This window comes from Taudactylus pleione, unplaced genomic scaffold, assembly GCF_031769625.1.
Source record: "Taudactylus pleione unplaced genomic scaffold, aTauple2 ptg000403l, whole genome shotgun sequence".
Taxonomy (NCBI): Eukaryota; Metazoa; Chordata; class Amphibia; order Anura; family Myobatrachidae; genus Taudactylus; species Taudactylus pleione.
In genome coordinates this window covers 2,499,520-2,513,330 of record NW_028284805.1, presented here as the reverse complement: position 1 = coordinate 2,513,330, position 13,811 = coordinate 2,499,520, and the positions used below count along the sequence as shown (strand labels likewise).

The window sequence follows — 13,811 nt, the reverse complement described above, 5'->3', positions numbered from 1 at the left end:
GTCTAGTGTGTATGCACTAGAGTAAATGTAGGGAACCGCATTCCGGCAGCTCGGATCGTTATTCTCTTCCTCTCCTGCTATGTTAGGGACTGTCCCGTCTCCCTAGCAGAGAAAGATGTTGGGACATAAGCCCCGGCTCCTACTGTGCATGCATGATGGAGACGTTTCTGGACTGTCTAGAGAAATCCTGGACAGGTGGTGACCCTAGCCCCGGCTCTCTGCTGTAAAATGCCGTAAGCCATGTTGACATGAACCCACGTCCCCATCGGAGAGGTTCCCCCGCCCCACAGGACTCCCCCAGAGGGGCTATTACAGATGTCGGCATGTATGACACAGCTCCCTCCCTTACACATAACTGTGCCCCTTCTCCTCCTGTATGTGCCGCAGTGACGCTGGTTTGTTTTACCACTTGGCCAACAGGAAAGTTTGTGTCTCTGCGTTACTACATAATAACCTATAATAAGAGAGAGACAGCGAGAGCTGCAGCACATAACACATACATACATGCATGAGATGTGCTGTACTGTGGGGCTGCTCTGTACTCACTAACAGGAACATTCCCAATGATAACATATATGATGGCAGCTTAGGTGACAGCTGTGTATAACACAGAGACCTCTTATCACATCCTATCTCTGTCACATAGCTCCTGTTATTACACCAGGGGCAGCCACCCCAGCTGCTGGGGAACTACACATCCCAGCATGCCCTGCCACAGTGCTGCTGTTATAGGCATGCTGGGATGTGTAGTTCCTCAGCAGCTGGCGTGCTATAGGTTATCTGCCCTTAATGTAAAGATCAGACAGACACTGACCACAACAGATACATTATTACACACATCACCAGCAGGAGAGGATCATGGGTAATATTGTTGTATCATAACAGCCAATCAGCAGCCACACAGACGTATTATACAATAACTAAAACAGGAGAGTTACATCTGGTCACGTGATGTATCCTGTTCAGGCGCCATTTTGTGTAAGACCGCTCATGTTTCACAGTGAATAATGGTCTCCAGGTAAATGTCCGTAAGAAGACCGAGTGTAAACAGGGATATATACTACCTCTAGTGGTCAAAAGTAAGCCCTCGTCCTCCATGTCTGAGAGCAAATGTTCACATGAAACAACATTACCTACGAGTCTATTACCCTGAGGGAGACCCCATCACCCAGAGACCACCAGTACCTGCATTTAAGGGCTCAGTTTCATCAGGTGTAGTAACCTGTGTATGTATAATGATCAGCGTGTGTTATGTGTGACCTGTGTATAGTGATCAGTGTGTGGTACGTGTGACCTGTGTATAGTGATCACTGTGTTATGTGTGACCTGTGTATAGTGATCAGTGTGTGGTACGTGTGACCTGTGTATAGTGATCACTGTGTGTTACGTGTGACCTGTGTATAGTGATCAGCGTGTGGTACGTGTGACCTGTGTATAGTGATCACTGTGTGGTACATGTGACCTGTGTACAGTGATCAGCGTGTGGTACGTGTGACCTGTGTACAGTGATCAGCGTGTGGTACGTGTGACCTGTGTACAGTGATCAGCGTGTGGTACGTGTGACCTGTGTACAGTGATCAGCGTGTGGTACGTGTGACCTGTGTACAGTGATCAGCGTGTGGTACGTGTGACCTGTGTAGAGTGATCAGCGGGTGGTACCTGTCACCTGTGTATAGTGATTAGTGTTCCTGCTAGGCTGTATTAGAGGGGTGCCCCACCCTGCCTGATTTCACAATGCTACATTGTGCCCTGCCTTATGGTGGCTCCCCGCTGAACCATCCGTGCCCACCCTCGGGCCGCGGTCTCCTGCAGGGGGGAGAGTACAGGTGAAACAATGCACAGATGAATGAACAGTTGCCATGTGCTGCTTCTCCCAATATCACCTCCCACAGGCAGCTCTATTTATTTTGGGATTTGAATGTCAGTTTATTTTTTTGTAGTCGATTTTCATTTGATTTTCTATCTGACTGTTAGTAAATGAGGGGATCCTGTAGTGTTCGATTTTGGTTGGATTTGGTTTTATATTCCTTTTTATAATCTATTTTGGCTAAAGGAAATCTCTTAAGTTGCACAATTTGAATGAAAATCAACTACAAATACACCAAAATCAACCTTTAGTAAATATACCCCTAAATGTGAGTCTGCAATTGTCACCATGTGAGACTGAGAGCCCTAATTATCACATTCCATTATCTTATTATCACATTACAAATGACAGATACTTCAACCGAATAAAAGCTCCGCGCTGAAGTGTCAACACTGCGAAAAATCAAAAGATCCGTCCACAAAACTGTCTTACATACAATATTGTCTGTTACATGTCTACTCTGTGGTGTTTATAATAATTCTTATATTTATTCCTGGGTAGCTGGGCTGTGAGGAAACCGAGAGTCTTTACTAACAATCGCGTAACAGTGACACCCGTCCTGTATAAGTCATGGATTCACCGACGATGGACAAAGACAGGAGTCACATGACTGAGAGGATATTACATATCACCCTTGAGATCATCTACCTGCTGACTGGGGAGGTGAGGGAGTCTGGGAGTGTCACAGTGACATCACTATTATCTCTATTACTAACACAGGGACCTGACTGGGGAGGTGAGGGAGTCTGGGAGTGTCACAGTGACATCATTCTTATCTCTATTACTAACACAGGGACCTGACTGGGGAGGTGAGGGAGTCTGGGAGTGTCACAGTGACATCATTCTTATCTCTATTACTAACACAGGGACCTGACTGGGGAGGTGAGGGAGTCTGGGAGTGTCACAGTGACATCTCTATTCTCTCTATTACTAACACAGGGACCTGACTGGGGAAGTGAGGGGGTCTGGGAGTGTCACAGTGACATCACCCTTATCTCTATTACTAACACACGGACCTGACTGGGGAGGTGAGGGAGTCTGGGAGTGTCACAGTGACATCACTATTATCTCTATTACTAACACAGGGACCTGACTGGGGAGGTGAGGGAGTTTGGGAGTGTCACAGTGACATCACTATTATCTCTATTACTAACACAGGGACCTGACTGGGGAGGTGAGGGAGTCTGGGAGTGTCACAGTGACATCACTATTCTCTCTATTACTAACACAGGGACCTGACTGGGGAGGTGAGGGAGTTTGGGAGTGTCACAGTGACATCACTATTCTCTCTATTACTAACACAGGGACCTGATTGGGGAGGTGAGGGAGTATGGGAGTGTCACAGTGACATCACTATTATCTCTATTACTAACACAGGGACCTGACTGGGGAGGTGAGGGAGTATGGGAGTGTCACAGTGACATCACTATAATCTCTATTACTAACACAGGGACCTGACTGGGGAGATGGGTAATTCTGCAAAGTCACAGTCTATACATTAATGTCTCTCAATATACAGGATTACACAGTAGTGAAGAAGACATTAGGTGAGTGTGTGATACCCAGCAGCCGCCCCCGTGTGTCAGGAGAACTAATCGGGACCCAGAGCCCCATCACGGTGCCTCCACCTCACTCATTGAAACATGAGAGACACAATGACCAGAAGATCCTGGAACTCACCAACAAGATCATTCAGCTGCTGACTGGAGAGGTGACTGCTGGGAATGGGACATTATACAGTAACACCAGGGGATGTGTCTGGGTGATGACTGGAGAGGTGACTGCTGGGAATGGGACATTATACAGTAACACCAGGGGATGTGTCTGGGTGATGACTGGAGAGGTGACTGCTGGGAATGGGACATTATACAGTAACACCAGGGGATGTGTCTGGGTGATGACTGGAGAGGTGACTGCTGGGAATGGGACATTATACAGTAACACCAGGGGATGTGTTTGGGTGATGACTGGAGAGGTGACTGCTGGGAATGGGACATTATACAGTAACACCAGGGGACGTGTCTGGGTGATGACTGTATCATTGTGTGTGTCAGGTTCCTATAAGGTGTGAGGATGTCACTGTCTATTTCTCCATGGAGGAGTGGGAGTATATAGAAGGACACAAGGATCTGTACAAGGAGGTGATGATGGAGAATCACCGGCCCCTCACATCACTGGGTAAGAGGAGACTGTCACTTATTGTAATGGGGAGAGCAACTATGGGGCCGCCTATATACACATCATCTGATAATCACATATATACAGTGTAATCAGTCACTGTGTGTCTCCTACAGATGGAGCCAGTAACAGAAATACCCCAGAGAGAAGTCCCCATCCTCAGGACAATAACCCACAGGACTATGAGGTAGGTGGAATTCGGAGAGTTGCCCAATACCAAAGTGACGCTACAGTATATGATGTGTAGGACAGCTATGCGGGTCTCATATACTGATGTCTTCTGTTTACTCAGAATTAAATCAATCATTATTATATGTGTTTTATTTGTATTGTCTTGTAGGATATTCAGGTTGAAGAACTTTTTAAAGTAGAATTTATAATGGTAGAAGAGGAGACGTATGTGATGGGTGATCAGCAGTGTAAGGAGGAGGAAATCCCTACAGCTATCAGCACAGGTGAGTAATAATCACTAAGTACAGAACAGTCACATATTCTCCTTGTTCTGTCACTACAGCAATCTCTTATCCTACACCCTCCTCTGTCACTACAGCCATCTCTTATCCTACACCCTCCTCTGTCACTACAGCCATCTCTTATCCTACACCTTCCTCTGTCACTACAGCCATCTCTTATCCTACACCTTCCTCTGTCACTACAGCCATCTCTTATCCTACACCCTCCTCTGTCACTACTACAGCAATCTCTTATCCTACACCCTCCTCTGTCACTACAGCAATCTCTTATCCTACACCCTCCTCTGTCACTACAGTAATCTCTTATCCTACACCCTCCTCTGTCACTACAGCACTCTCTTATCCTACACCCTCCTCTGTCACTACAGCACTCTCTTATCCTACACCCTCCTCTGTCACTACAGCCATCTCTTATCCTACACCCTCCTCTGTCACTACAGCACTCTCTTATCCTACACCCTCCTCTGTCACTACAGCAATCTCTTATCCTACACCCTCCTCTGTCACTACAGCCATCTCTTATCCTACACCCTCCTCTGTCACTACAGCACTCTCTTATCCTACACCCTCCTCTGTCACTACAGCCATCTCTTATCCTACACCCTCCTCTGTCACTACATACTATGGCAAAGTATCTGCCTAGTAGGGGAGTCAGGAGGCATCAGCCCCTATTATACTCCTGCTCTCCCCCTCACATCATGTCACTGTGTGTTTCCAGTCCAGACATCTGACCAGTCTCCTCCCCACACTCTCTGGTGTGTGTCATACATTACTATAAAAGACATCATTCTGACCTCTGAGCAATTGGAAGAGACATTGTCTCAAGATTTTCCTAACATCACCACATGTGACATTAACCGTAGTGCTCCCTGTGCACTCTTAGTAGTAATATCTGTAAATGAAGTACTCAGTAAGGAATTTCCTGATATGGTCTGAGCTGTGCTATACACTAGTACTTATGTATTGGTATAAATATGTAATGTCATGTAAAAGTTGCAGGCGTGTGGCTTGGAACTGTGAGGAATGGAGTCAGGCTGTATGAGGTCATATAACTATCCTGACTCAATAGCGCATTGAGCATGGTTTTCTTAGACCATGTGTAATGCTAGTAATTGGGAACAACATCTTACTGTCCAGAAAAGGGAAGATATATGGTAACTTATTAGACCATGGAGAGTGGAGGCTTCTCATCCTCAGATCTAGAGCCTACACGCTCCTTAGCTTGTAATACTTTCTTACTGTGCCCAGTGACCTGTCCCGCTTGGCAGGGAGATTGTTGTCTCAGAGTCTGGATGTCTACCCTCTGGAGACCATTTTTGACCAGGGGAAACAGGCTGATGCAGACCTCCTGGACGTTTTCTAGTTGGAGATTCAGATATAACATCCCCCACTCCTAGACTTCCAGCTTCCTGCTAATTGCTAAGGGCTGGGCTTTCTTACCAGCAACCTCATGCACAGAGGGGGGAACATTACCCTCTGACCACTGGTAACCATGTTGAACCTCTGCAGAAGGATACACATGCACAGTGCAAGCATCACCATCCCTTGGTTAAAAGGACTGGAGCTAGATAACCTTAATGTATCCTGTGTCAGAGCTGTACAAAAAGGCCTCTGAGAACTCAAATGTCTAGATCATTTGAACATCTAGAGGAGCGTATCATCTGAACTTCCAAGAACATCTGCATGATGTAATATATCTTGTACCTCAACTAGAATTTTTTTTTTACTGGAGCAAATAGTTTTTCCTGCTTCTAAAGACGCCTGTATATGTTTTTATACTGTGCCTACCAGATTAGCTCAAAACACTGTTCTGTACTATGGCTGTCTTGAGGTTGAGCCAGTGTCTCCAAGCTCAAATTCTCTGCCCTCTATTAAGCACAACACTGATCCGTAGTAAGTGGCCAGTGGAGGATTTTCGAGCGTCAGCCAGGAGGTGTTGCAGCAGGGTAACCACACATACCAAGAAGCAATTGGTTCCAAGTGCTGGTGTAGGAGCCTGGTAAACGGATCAGTTTAAGGTGATGGTGTAGGGGCTGGCTGGCTGGCTGGCTTGCTAGATCAATCCCTATATGTATTTGGTTCAAGGTATTTTTCTGATGGTCAGCAGAAGCTATAACAGGGAGTGAGCGTCCTGATCTCTGTTGAATTTATCATTACCTCTACCCATCCCAGAAAGACTGTGGATTTCTTCACCGCTGGGGTGGCCCTGGGCAGTATTCCCTCTGTATCTCCTGTGGTGGAGAGTCTTTTGTTGCCTATATGGTGGTTTATCTGCAACGGAAAACTTCTGATGAAATTGAGCCTCCTCTTGAGCTGGGTATATATATATATATATATATATGTAATGATCATGTGGAACAGAAGCCACCTCTTTGCTTTGGAATAATATGTCCTCTTCATACAAAGATGTTTAACAGATAATACATAGTAATAGAAGTTTTGTCACAACTATAAATGTAAGTACTGTTTTCTAATAACATATCATATGACACTCTCTTCTGTGTACATACAATATGCATTTATAGTATATATACAATCTCTCACAGTACACAGGTAACACTGTATAGATACAGTGTGCATGCCTACGCAGTGCGCGAACCAGTCCGAGCGATCGGGAAGCGTACGCTCACTGCGCATAGACTGTTCAGCTGAGTGAGTGGTAGGACAAGCCGTTTGTGGGTGGTGACGGGTTGGTCAATGAAAACGGGGGAGTGGAGGTGCGAACGCAGGCGTGCCTGAGCGTCTCAACGCCGTTTCAGAGCCGTGCATAATTAAGACGCAGCGTCATAGTACACAACACCTGGCTGAATTTTACACTGAAGTGCTCAATGTGCTTTTGGTAGGGTATGGTCAACCACAAGTGCAGCATTCGCTTCTGATGGTACCGATGGTTGCATACACATCCTGGAGATGACGTGCGCAAGTGGGCGTCTTAAAACAGGCTTGTGTGCGTCTGCATATACAGAACGATCGCACGCCTAGACATAGTAGGCGTGCTTATGCCTTGCTGTGCAATCGCCTGCCATGCCGACACTTAGTCAAATTTGCATATGCATCTAGCGAGCGTACGCATCTAGCGAGCGGGTCTGAATCAAGCCCTTAGGCCACATCTGTCATAGACTTAAGCACTGTACCTGAAGTAGTGCATTTCTTAAAGCACATGTCCATCTTCCTGTACATAGGATCCTTTAGTGGACCTTCATCTCATAGTTCAGCAGACTGGCTGCATCAATTTGCAGGCACAGTACACTTAGAAGTTTTCCCACTTTGAAAGGGATGCTAACAATGAAGTCTTATCAGATTAAATTGCCTTTTTCTTCTTCAGGGTCCATAGGCTCCACAGGGAGACCTTGGGGTGTAGGTGGTGGATCAGGAATCCGGGCACCACACAGTTAAAGCTTTACAGCTCCCAGGATGCACTGGTTCACTCTCCCTATACCCCATCCCCGAGCCAAAGGCACCTCAGTTGTCGTTGGTGCCCGGCCGGAGACGGGTCACCATTACGCCCTAAAAGTTTTATTTTATGATTTTCTTTTATATGGAGCGTGCAGCGGCAGATTGTCCATAGGCTGTCTGTGCTGCCGCTCCGTCACCCATACGGCGCCGCATACCTCTCCCTGGTCACTTGCCGGCCATTTCTGCAGTGTTCATACCATGAGTTCTCAATTGGGAAGCAGACTTCCTCAGTCGTCATGACGTGCATCCCGGGGAATGGTCTCTTCATTTCCAGGTGTTTCAACTCCTAGTGGACAAATCGGGTCTCCCAGAGATGGACCTCATGGCCTCCCGACACAATCACAAATTACCAGTGTACGGGTCCAGATCAGGAGATGCCGAGGCAACCTTGGTGGACGCTTTGTCAGTAAAGTGGGCCTCTCAGTTTGCGTATCTGTTTCCTCCAGTCTCCCTTCTTCCTCGAGTTCTTCAGAAGTTCAACAAGACGCAGGCACTGTCCTGCTGTTGGCTCTAGCTTGGCCCAGAAGTCATTGGTACTCAGATCTTTAGAGTCTCTCTCCATCGACACTGAGTTCCTGTTGCCTAAATGTTCGGACCTGTTGTCTCAGGGTCCTTTCCTTTACCCGGACCTGGATCGTCTGTCTTTCACGGCGTGGCTCTTGAGACATCCCTACTAAGGTCCAAGGGATTCTCTAGCTCTGTCATCCACATGATGCTTAGAGCGCGTAAGCTAGCTTCTGCTAGGATCTACCACAGAGTGGGGCATACATATTTCCAGTGGTGTCGTCCCAGAGATTACGACCCCCAGGTGTTTTTCGGATTTCCAGAGTCCTGGCCTTCCTTCAAACTGGATTAGACCTTGGCCTCCGCCTTGCCTCACTGAAAGTGCATGTCTCTGCTCTGTCAGTATGGTTCCAACGAAGAATTGCTCCACGGGATTTGGCAGTAGTTCTTCGGGCCCTTCAGGGTCCTCCATTTGAACCCCTGGATTTTGTGAATCTGAAGTGGCTCACAGCAAAGACTCTTTTTGCTTCTGGCTATAGCGTCCGCCAGAAGGGTGTCAGATTTAGGGGCACTCTCCTGTTGCTCCCCTTTTCTAATATTTCACCAGGACAGGGTCGTGCTTCGGACTCGCCCTGGGTTTCTTCCTAAGGTTGTTTCTAGTTTCCACATTAATGAGGAAATTATAGTCCCGGCTTTTCAATCACCAGACCTCTCGGTAGGTGAGGCATCATTGGATGTTGTCCGCGCCCTCAAGATTTATGTGGACCGTACCAATTCCCTCCGGAAATAAGACTTCTTGTTTGTGCTCTATGGATTTCACAAGAAAGGATGGCCAGCCAATAAACATACATTGGCTAGATGGCTTCGTATGACTATATCACAGGCTTACATGCAGGCAGAAAAAAGGGATTTTCCCTCCAGCACACTGCAGCAATATCAACACAAATACTTGAATCCTACAGAATAATAGAAATTCAGAGGTATTGGTTACATACATTTGCAAATATATGAATAAGCGCCGGGCCAACGTCAAAGCTCCTCTATACCGGCGTCCCTAACATTATGGGGTTCACGTCCGAGGCGCAGGGAACCCCAAAAGAATCCAGCCAAGGACCATCCCCAGGGCATCACACGAATAAGGGAAAAAAAGGTGATAGAGTTAAAATTACATAAATAATAGACAAACAATTAGAAAGGTGATGAAAAAATATGGACGTGAACCCCATAATGTTAGGGACGCCGGTATAGATGAGCCTAGATGTTGGCCCGGTGCTTATTCATATATTTGCAAATGTATGTAACCAATACCTCTGAATTTCTATTATTCTGTAGGATTCAAGTATTTTTGTTGATACTGCTGCAGTGTGCTGGAGGGAAAATCCCTTTTTTTTCTGTAGTTCAGTGTAAACCACGCCCTTTACAAGCACCTGTGCAATGTCATTAAGCTGATGTGAGCGACCACCATACTTTTTGTTTACATCCAGGCAGGCCTTCCTGTTCTGGCTTCTGTTACTGCTCATTCTACTCGGCCTGTGGGTCCTCCATGGGCAGCTCGCCGTGACGCCTTGGCTGTTCAGCTTTGTAAGGCGGCCACATGGTCTTCTGTCCAGACATTTCTAAGGTTCTATACCTTTGATACCTTCGCCTCTCAGGAAGCTTCCTTTGGGCGCTGTATTCTTCACTCAGCACAGGAGCGTCCCCACTCTTAAAAGGACTACTTTGGAACATCCCCAAGGTCTCCCTGTGGAGCCTATGGACCCTGAAGACGAAAATGAGAGTTCTGGTAAGAACTTACCTTTGTTAACTCTTTCTTCGAAGTCCATAGGGTCCACAGGGCGCCCGCCCTCCCGCACCTGGGTTCAGATGAGTTTTTGTTTCCGGTCACTGTTTCTCTGTCTCCTTCTCTGTGAGAGTGCGATTCTTTTGTGTACCAATCTTCCTTCTCTCTTTTATCCTCTGACGACCTTTTGGCTTGTCACAAACTGAGGTGCCTTTGGCTCGGGGGCGGGGTATAGAGGGAGTGAACCAGTGTATCCTGGGAGCTGTAAAGCTTTAACTGCGTGGTGCCCGGATTCCTGATCCACCTCCTACACCCCAAGGTCTCACTGTGGACCCTATGGACTTCGAAGAAAGAGAGTTAACAAAGGTAAGTTCTTACCATAACTCTCATTATTTGCGTGATAATGATATATTTTACCCCTGATGTATTATATTGGTTTTCCTCATTTGCTCCCTATAAATATATATATTGGTTTTCCTACGCAGCTGCATTCGACTCGGAATCAGGTCCTATATATCTTCCCTGGGGAGGGGGGTTATATTTTCCTGTTCTTTCTCAACTGAATGAGGGGTTAATGATGTGGAGTGGAGTGAATTGGACAATTACATTTTATGACTCTAACCTCTGTGTTTTTACCCACAGAACGTTCTAAAGATCCATCTACTCATACTAAGGAGGGATCAGTTTCATGTGATGGAGGAGACCTCACACACACTGACAATTATACACCCACATATCATACACAGTATACACCTACTCATACTAAGGAGGGATCAGTCTCATGTGATGGAGGAGACCTCACACACACTGACATGTATACACCCACATATCATACACAGTATACATCTACTCATACTAAGGAGGGATCAGTCTCATGTGATGGAGGAGACCTCACACACACTGACATGTATACACCCACAGATCATACACCGTATACAACTACTCATACTAAGGAGGGATCAGTTTCATGTGATGGAGGAGACCTCACACACACTGACAATTATACACCCACATATCATACACAGCATACATCTACTCATACTAAGGAGGAATCAGTCTCATGTGATGGAGGAGACCTCACACACAATGACACTTATACACCCACAGATCATACACAGTATACATCTACTCATACTAAGGAGGAATCAGTCTCATGTGATGGAGGAGACCTCACACACACTGACAATTATACACCCACATATCATACACAGTATACACCTACTCATACTAAGGAGGAATCAGTCTCATGTGATGGAGGAGACCTCACACACACTGACATGTATACACCCACATATCATACACAGTATACATCTACTCATACTAAGGAGGAATCAGTCTCATGTGATGGAGGAGACCTCACACACAATGACAATTATACACCCACAGATCATACACAGTATACATCTACTCATACTAAGGAGGAATCAGTCTCATGTGATGGAGGAGACCTCACACACAATGACAATTATACACCCACAGATCATACACAGTATACATCTACTCATACTAAGGAGGAATCAGTCTCATGTGATGGAGGAGACCTCACACACACTGACATGTATACACCCACATATCATACACCGTATACATCTACTCATACTAAGGAGAGATCAGTCTCATGTGATGGAGGAGACCTCACACACACTGACATGTATACACCCACATATCATACACCGTATACATCTACTCATACTAAGGAGAGATCAGTCTCATGTGATGGAGGAGACCTCACACACACTGACATGTATACACCCACAGATCATACACAGTATACATCTAGTCATATGAAAAGCAACTGCATTCAAAATATGTCTTGCTCTGGAAGTGGAAAATCTTTTACTCTTAATTCAGAACTTGTACATCAGAGAATACATATAGGTGAGAGGCCGTATTCTTGTTTAGACTGTGGGAAAGTGTGTAAAAATAATTCCCACCTTATTATACATCAGAGATGTCATACAGGAGAGAGACCGTATTCTTGTTCAGAATGTGGGAAAGGGTTTGCTAGTAATTCGGTACTAGTTGTACATCAGAGAATACATACAGGAGAGAGACCATATTCTTGCTCGGAATGTGGGAAATGTTTTAAATATAAATCACAACTTGTTAGGCATCAGATGAGTCACACAGGCGTATCCAAATATTCCTGCTCTGAATGTGGGAAACGTTTTATATGTAAATCAGAACTTTATCAACATCAGGTGAGTCACACGGCAGAGAAACCATATTCCTGCTCGCAATGTGGGAAAGAGTATAAAAGTAAATCATATCTTGTTGTACATCAGAGAACTCATACAAGTGAGAGACCATATTCATGTTTGGAATGTGGCAAAGGGTTTAGAAAGAAATCAGATCTTGTCAGACATCAGAGAAGTCATACAGGTGAAAATCCGTATTCATGCTCTGAATGTGGGAAAAGGTGTGCAAGTAATTCCGAACTTGTTAGACATCAGAGAACTCACACAGGTGAGAGACCATATCCCTGCTCTGAATGTGGGAAATGTTTTATACGTAAATCACATCTTGTTAGACATCAGAGAAGTCATACAGGTGAAAATCCTTATTCATGCTCTGAATGTGGGAAAGGGTGTGCAAGTAATTCCGAACTTGTTAGACACCAGAGAAGTCACACAGGCGAGAGACTGTATTACTGCTCTGAATGTGGGAAATGTTTTATACGTAAATCACATCTTGTTAGGCATCAGAGAAGTCACACGGGATAGAGACCGTATTCCTGCTCTGAATATAGCGAAAGCTTTACACGTAATTCACATCTTGTTAGACATCAGACGAGTCACACGGGATAGAAACCGTATTCCTGCTCTGAATATAGCAAAAGCTTTACACGTAATTCACATCTTGTTAGACATCAGACGAGTCACACAGGAGTGTACCCATGATCTTACTCTGAATGAGAGGAGAGGGTGTTATAGTAATCCAGAACTTGTTGCCGACGAAAGAAGTCTCACGAAAATATACCCATATTCATTCTCTGTATAAGAAATGTTTTGCATGTTCTCCGCACCGTGGAATATGTTTGCGCAATAATAACAACTTAATAAATAGACTCTTCACCAAGCCCGGAGTGTGATTTTTTTATTTGAAGCTTACGCATTCAACTTCCCAGCATGGTATTCATTTATGGTATATACATGGTACCAGCTTCTTTACCGCTTTCCTACATTTTCCGTGTATCCTTTCTAAAACCTCCTTATCGTTTTATCTTCCAGTCCTCCTCTTCCACCCGCTATGAAGATTTGGCACCAAGAGGAATATATAGTGTAAGCAAATTTTGCCTTCCAACATGTCCAGGGGAGTACAATTCCTTGTGGATTGGGATGGGGAAAACCACCAACATTCATGGCTATCCAATTCTCAAACTCTTCTATAAACACAAAACACTACAAAACACCAGGTAACACATGGTCCGTCCCAAGCACATAAAACACACAGATGTGTCTCCTCTAACGTCCTCAGACACTTAGCTATATCTGTATGCCTGTGGACACCCATTATCCTTTGCGCAGTATCGGACTGGGACAGGAAGGGCCCA

General features: G+C 45.4%; 1 protein-coding gene across 1 annotated transcript; it reads left to right on the top strand.

The window, feature by feature from the left end:
• The first annotated feature begins 1,039 nt into the window (after window positions 1-1,039).
• Window positions 1,040-13,336, top strand: LOC148506450 (uncharacterized). The gene is made up of 7 exons (XM_088446733.1): window positions 1,040-1,212; window positions 2,369-2,530; window positions 3,387-3,578; window positions 3,922-4,045; window positions 4,162-4,232; window positions 4,386-4,500; window positions 10,901-13,336. Exons 2-7 carry the CDS (start codon window positions 2,438-2,440, stop codon window positions 12,979-12,981), a joined length of 2,676 nt encoding a protein of 891 aa, XP_088302859.1. The 5' UTR covers window positions 1,040-1,212; window positions 2,369-2,437; the 3' UTR covers window positions 12,982-13,336.
• The last annotated feature ends 475 nt before the right edge of the window (window positions 13,337-13,811 follow it).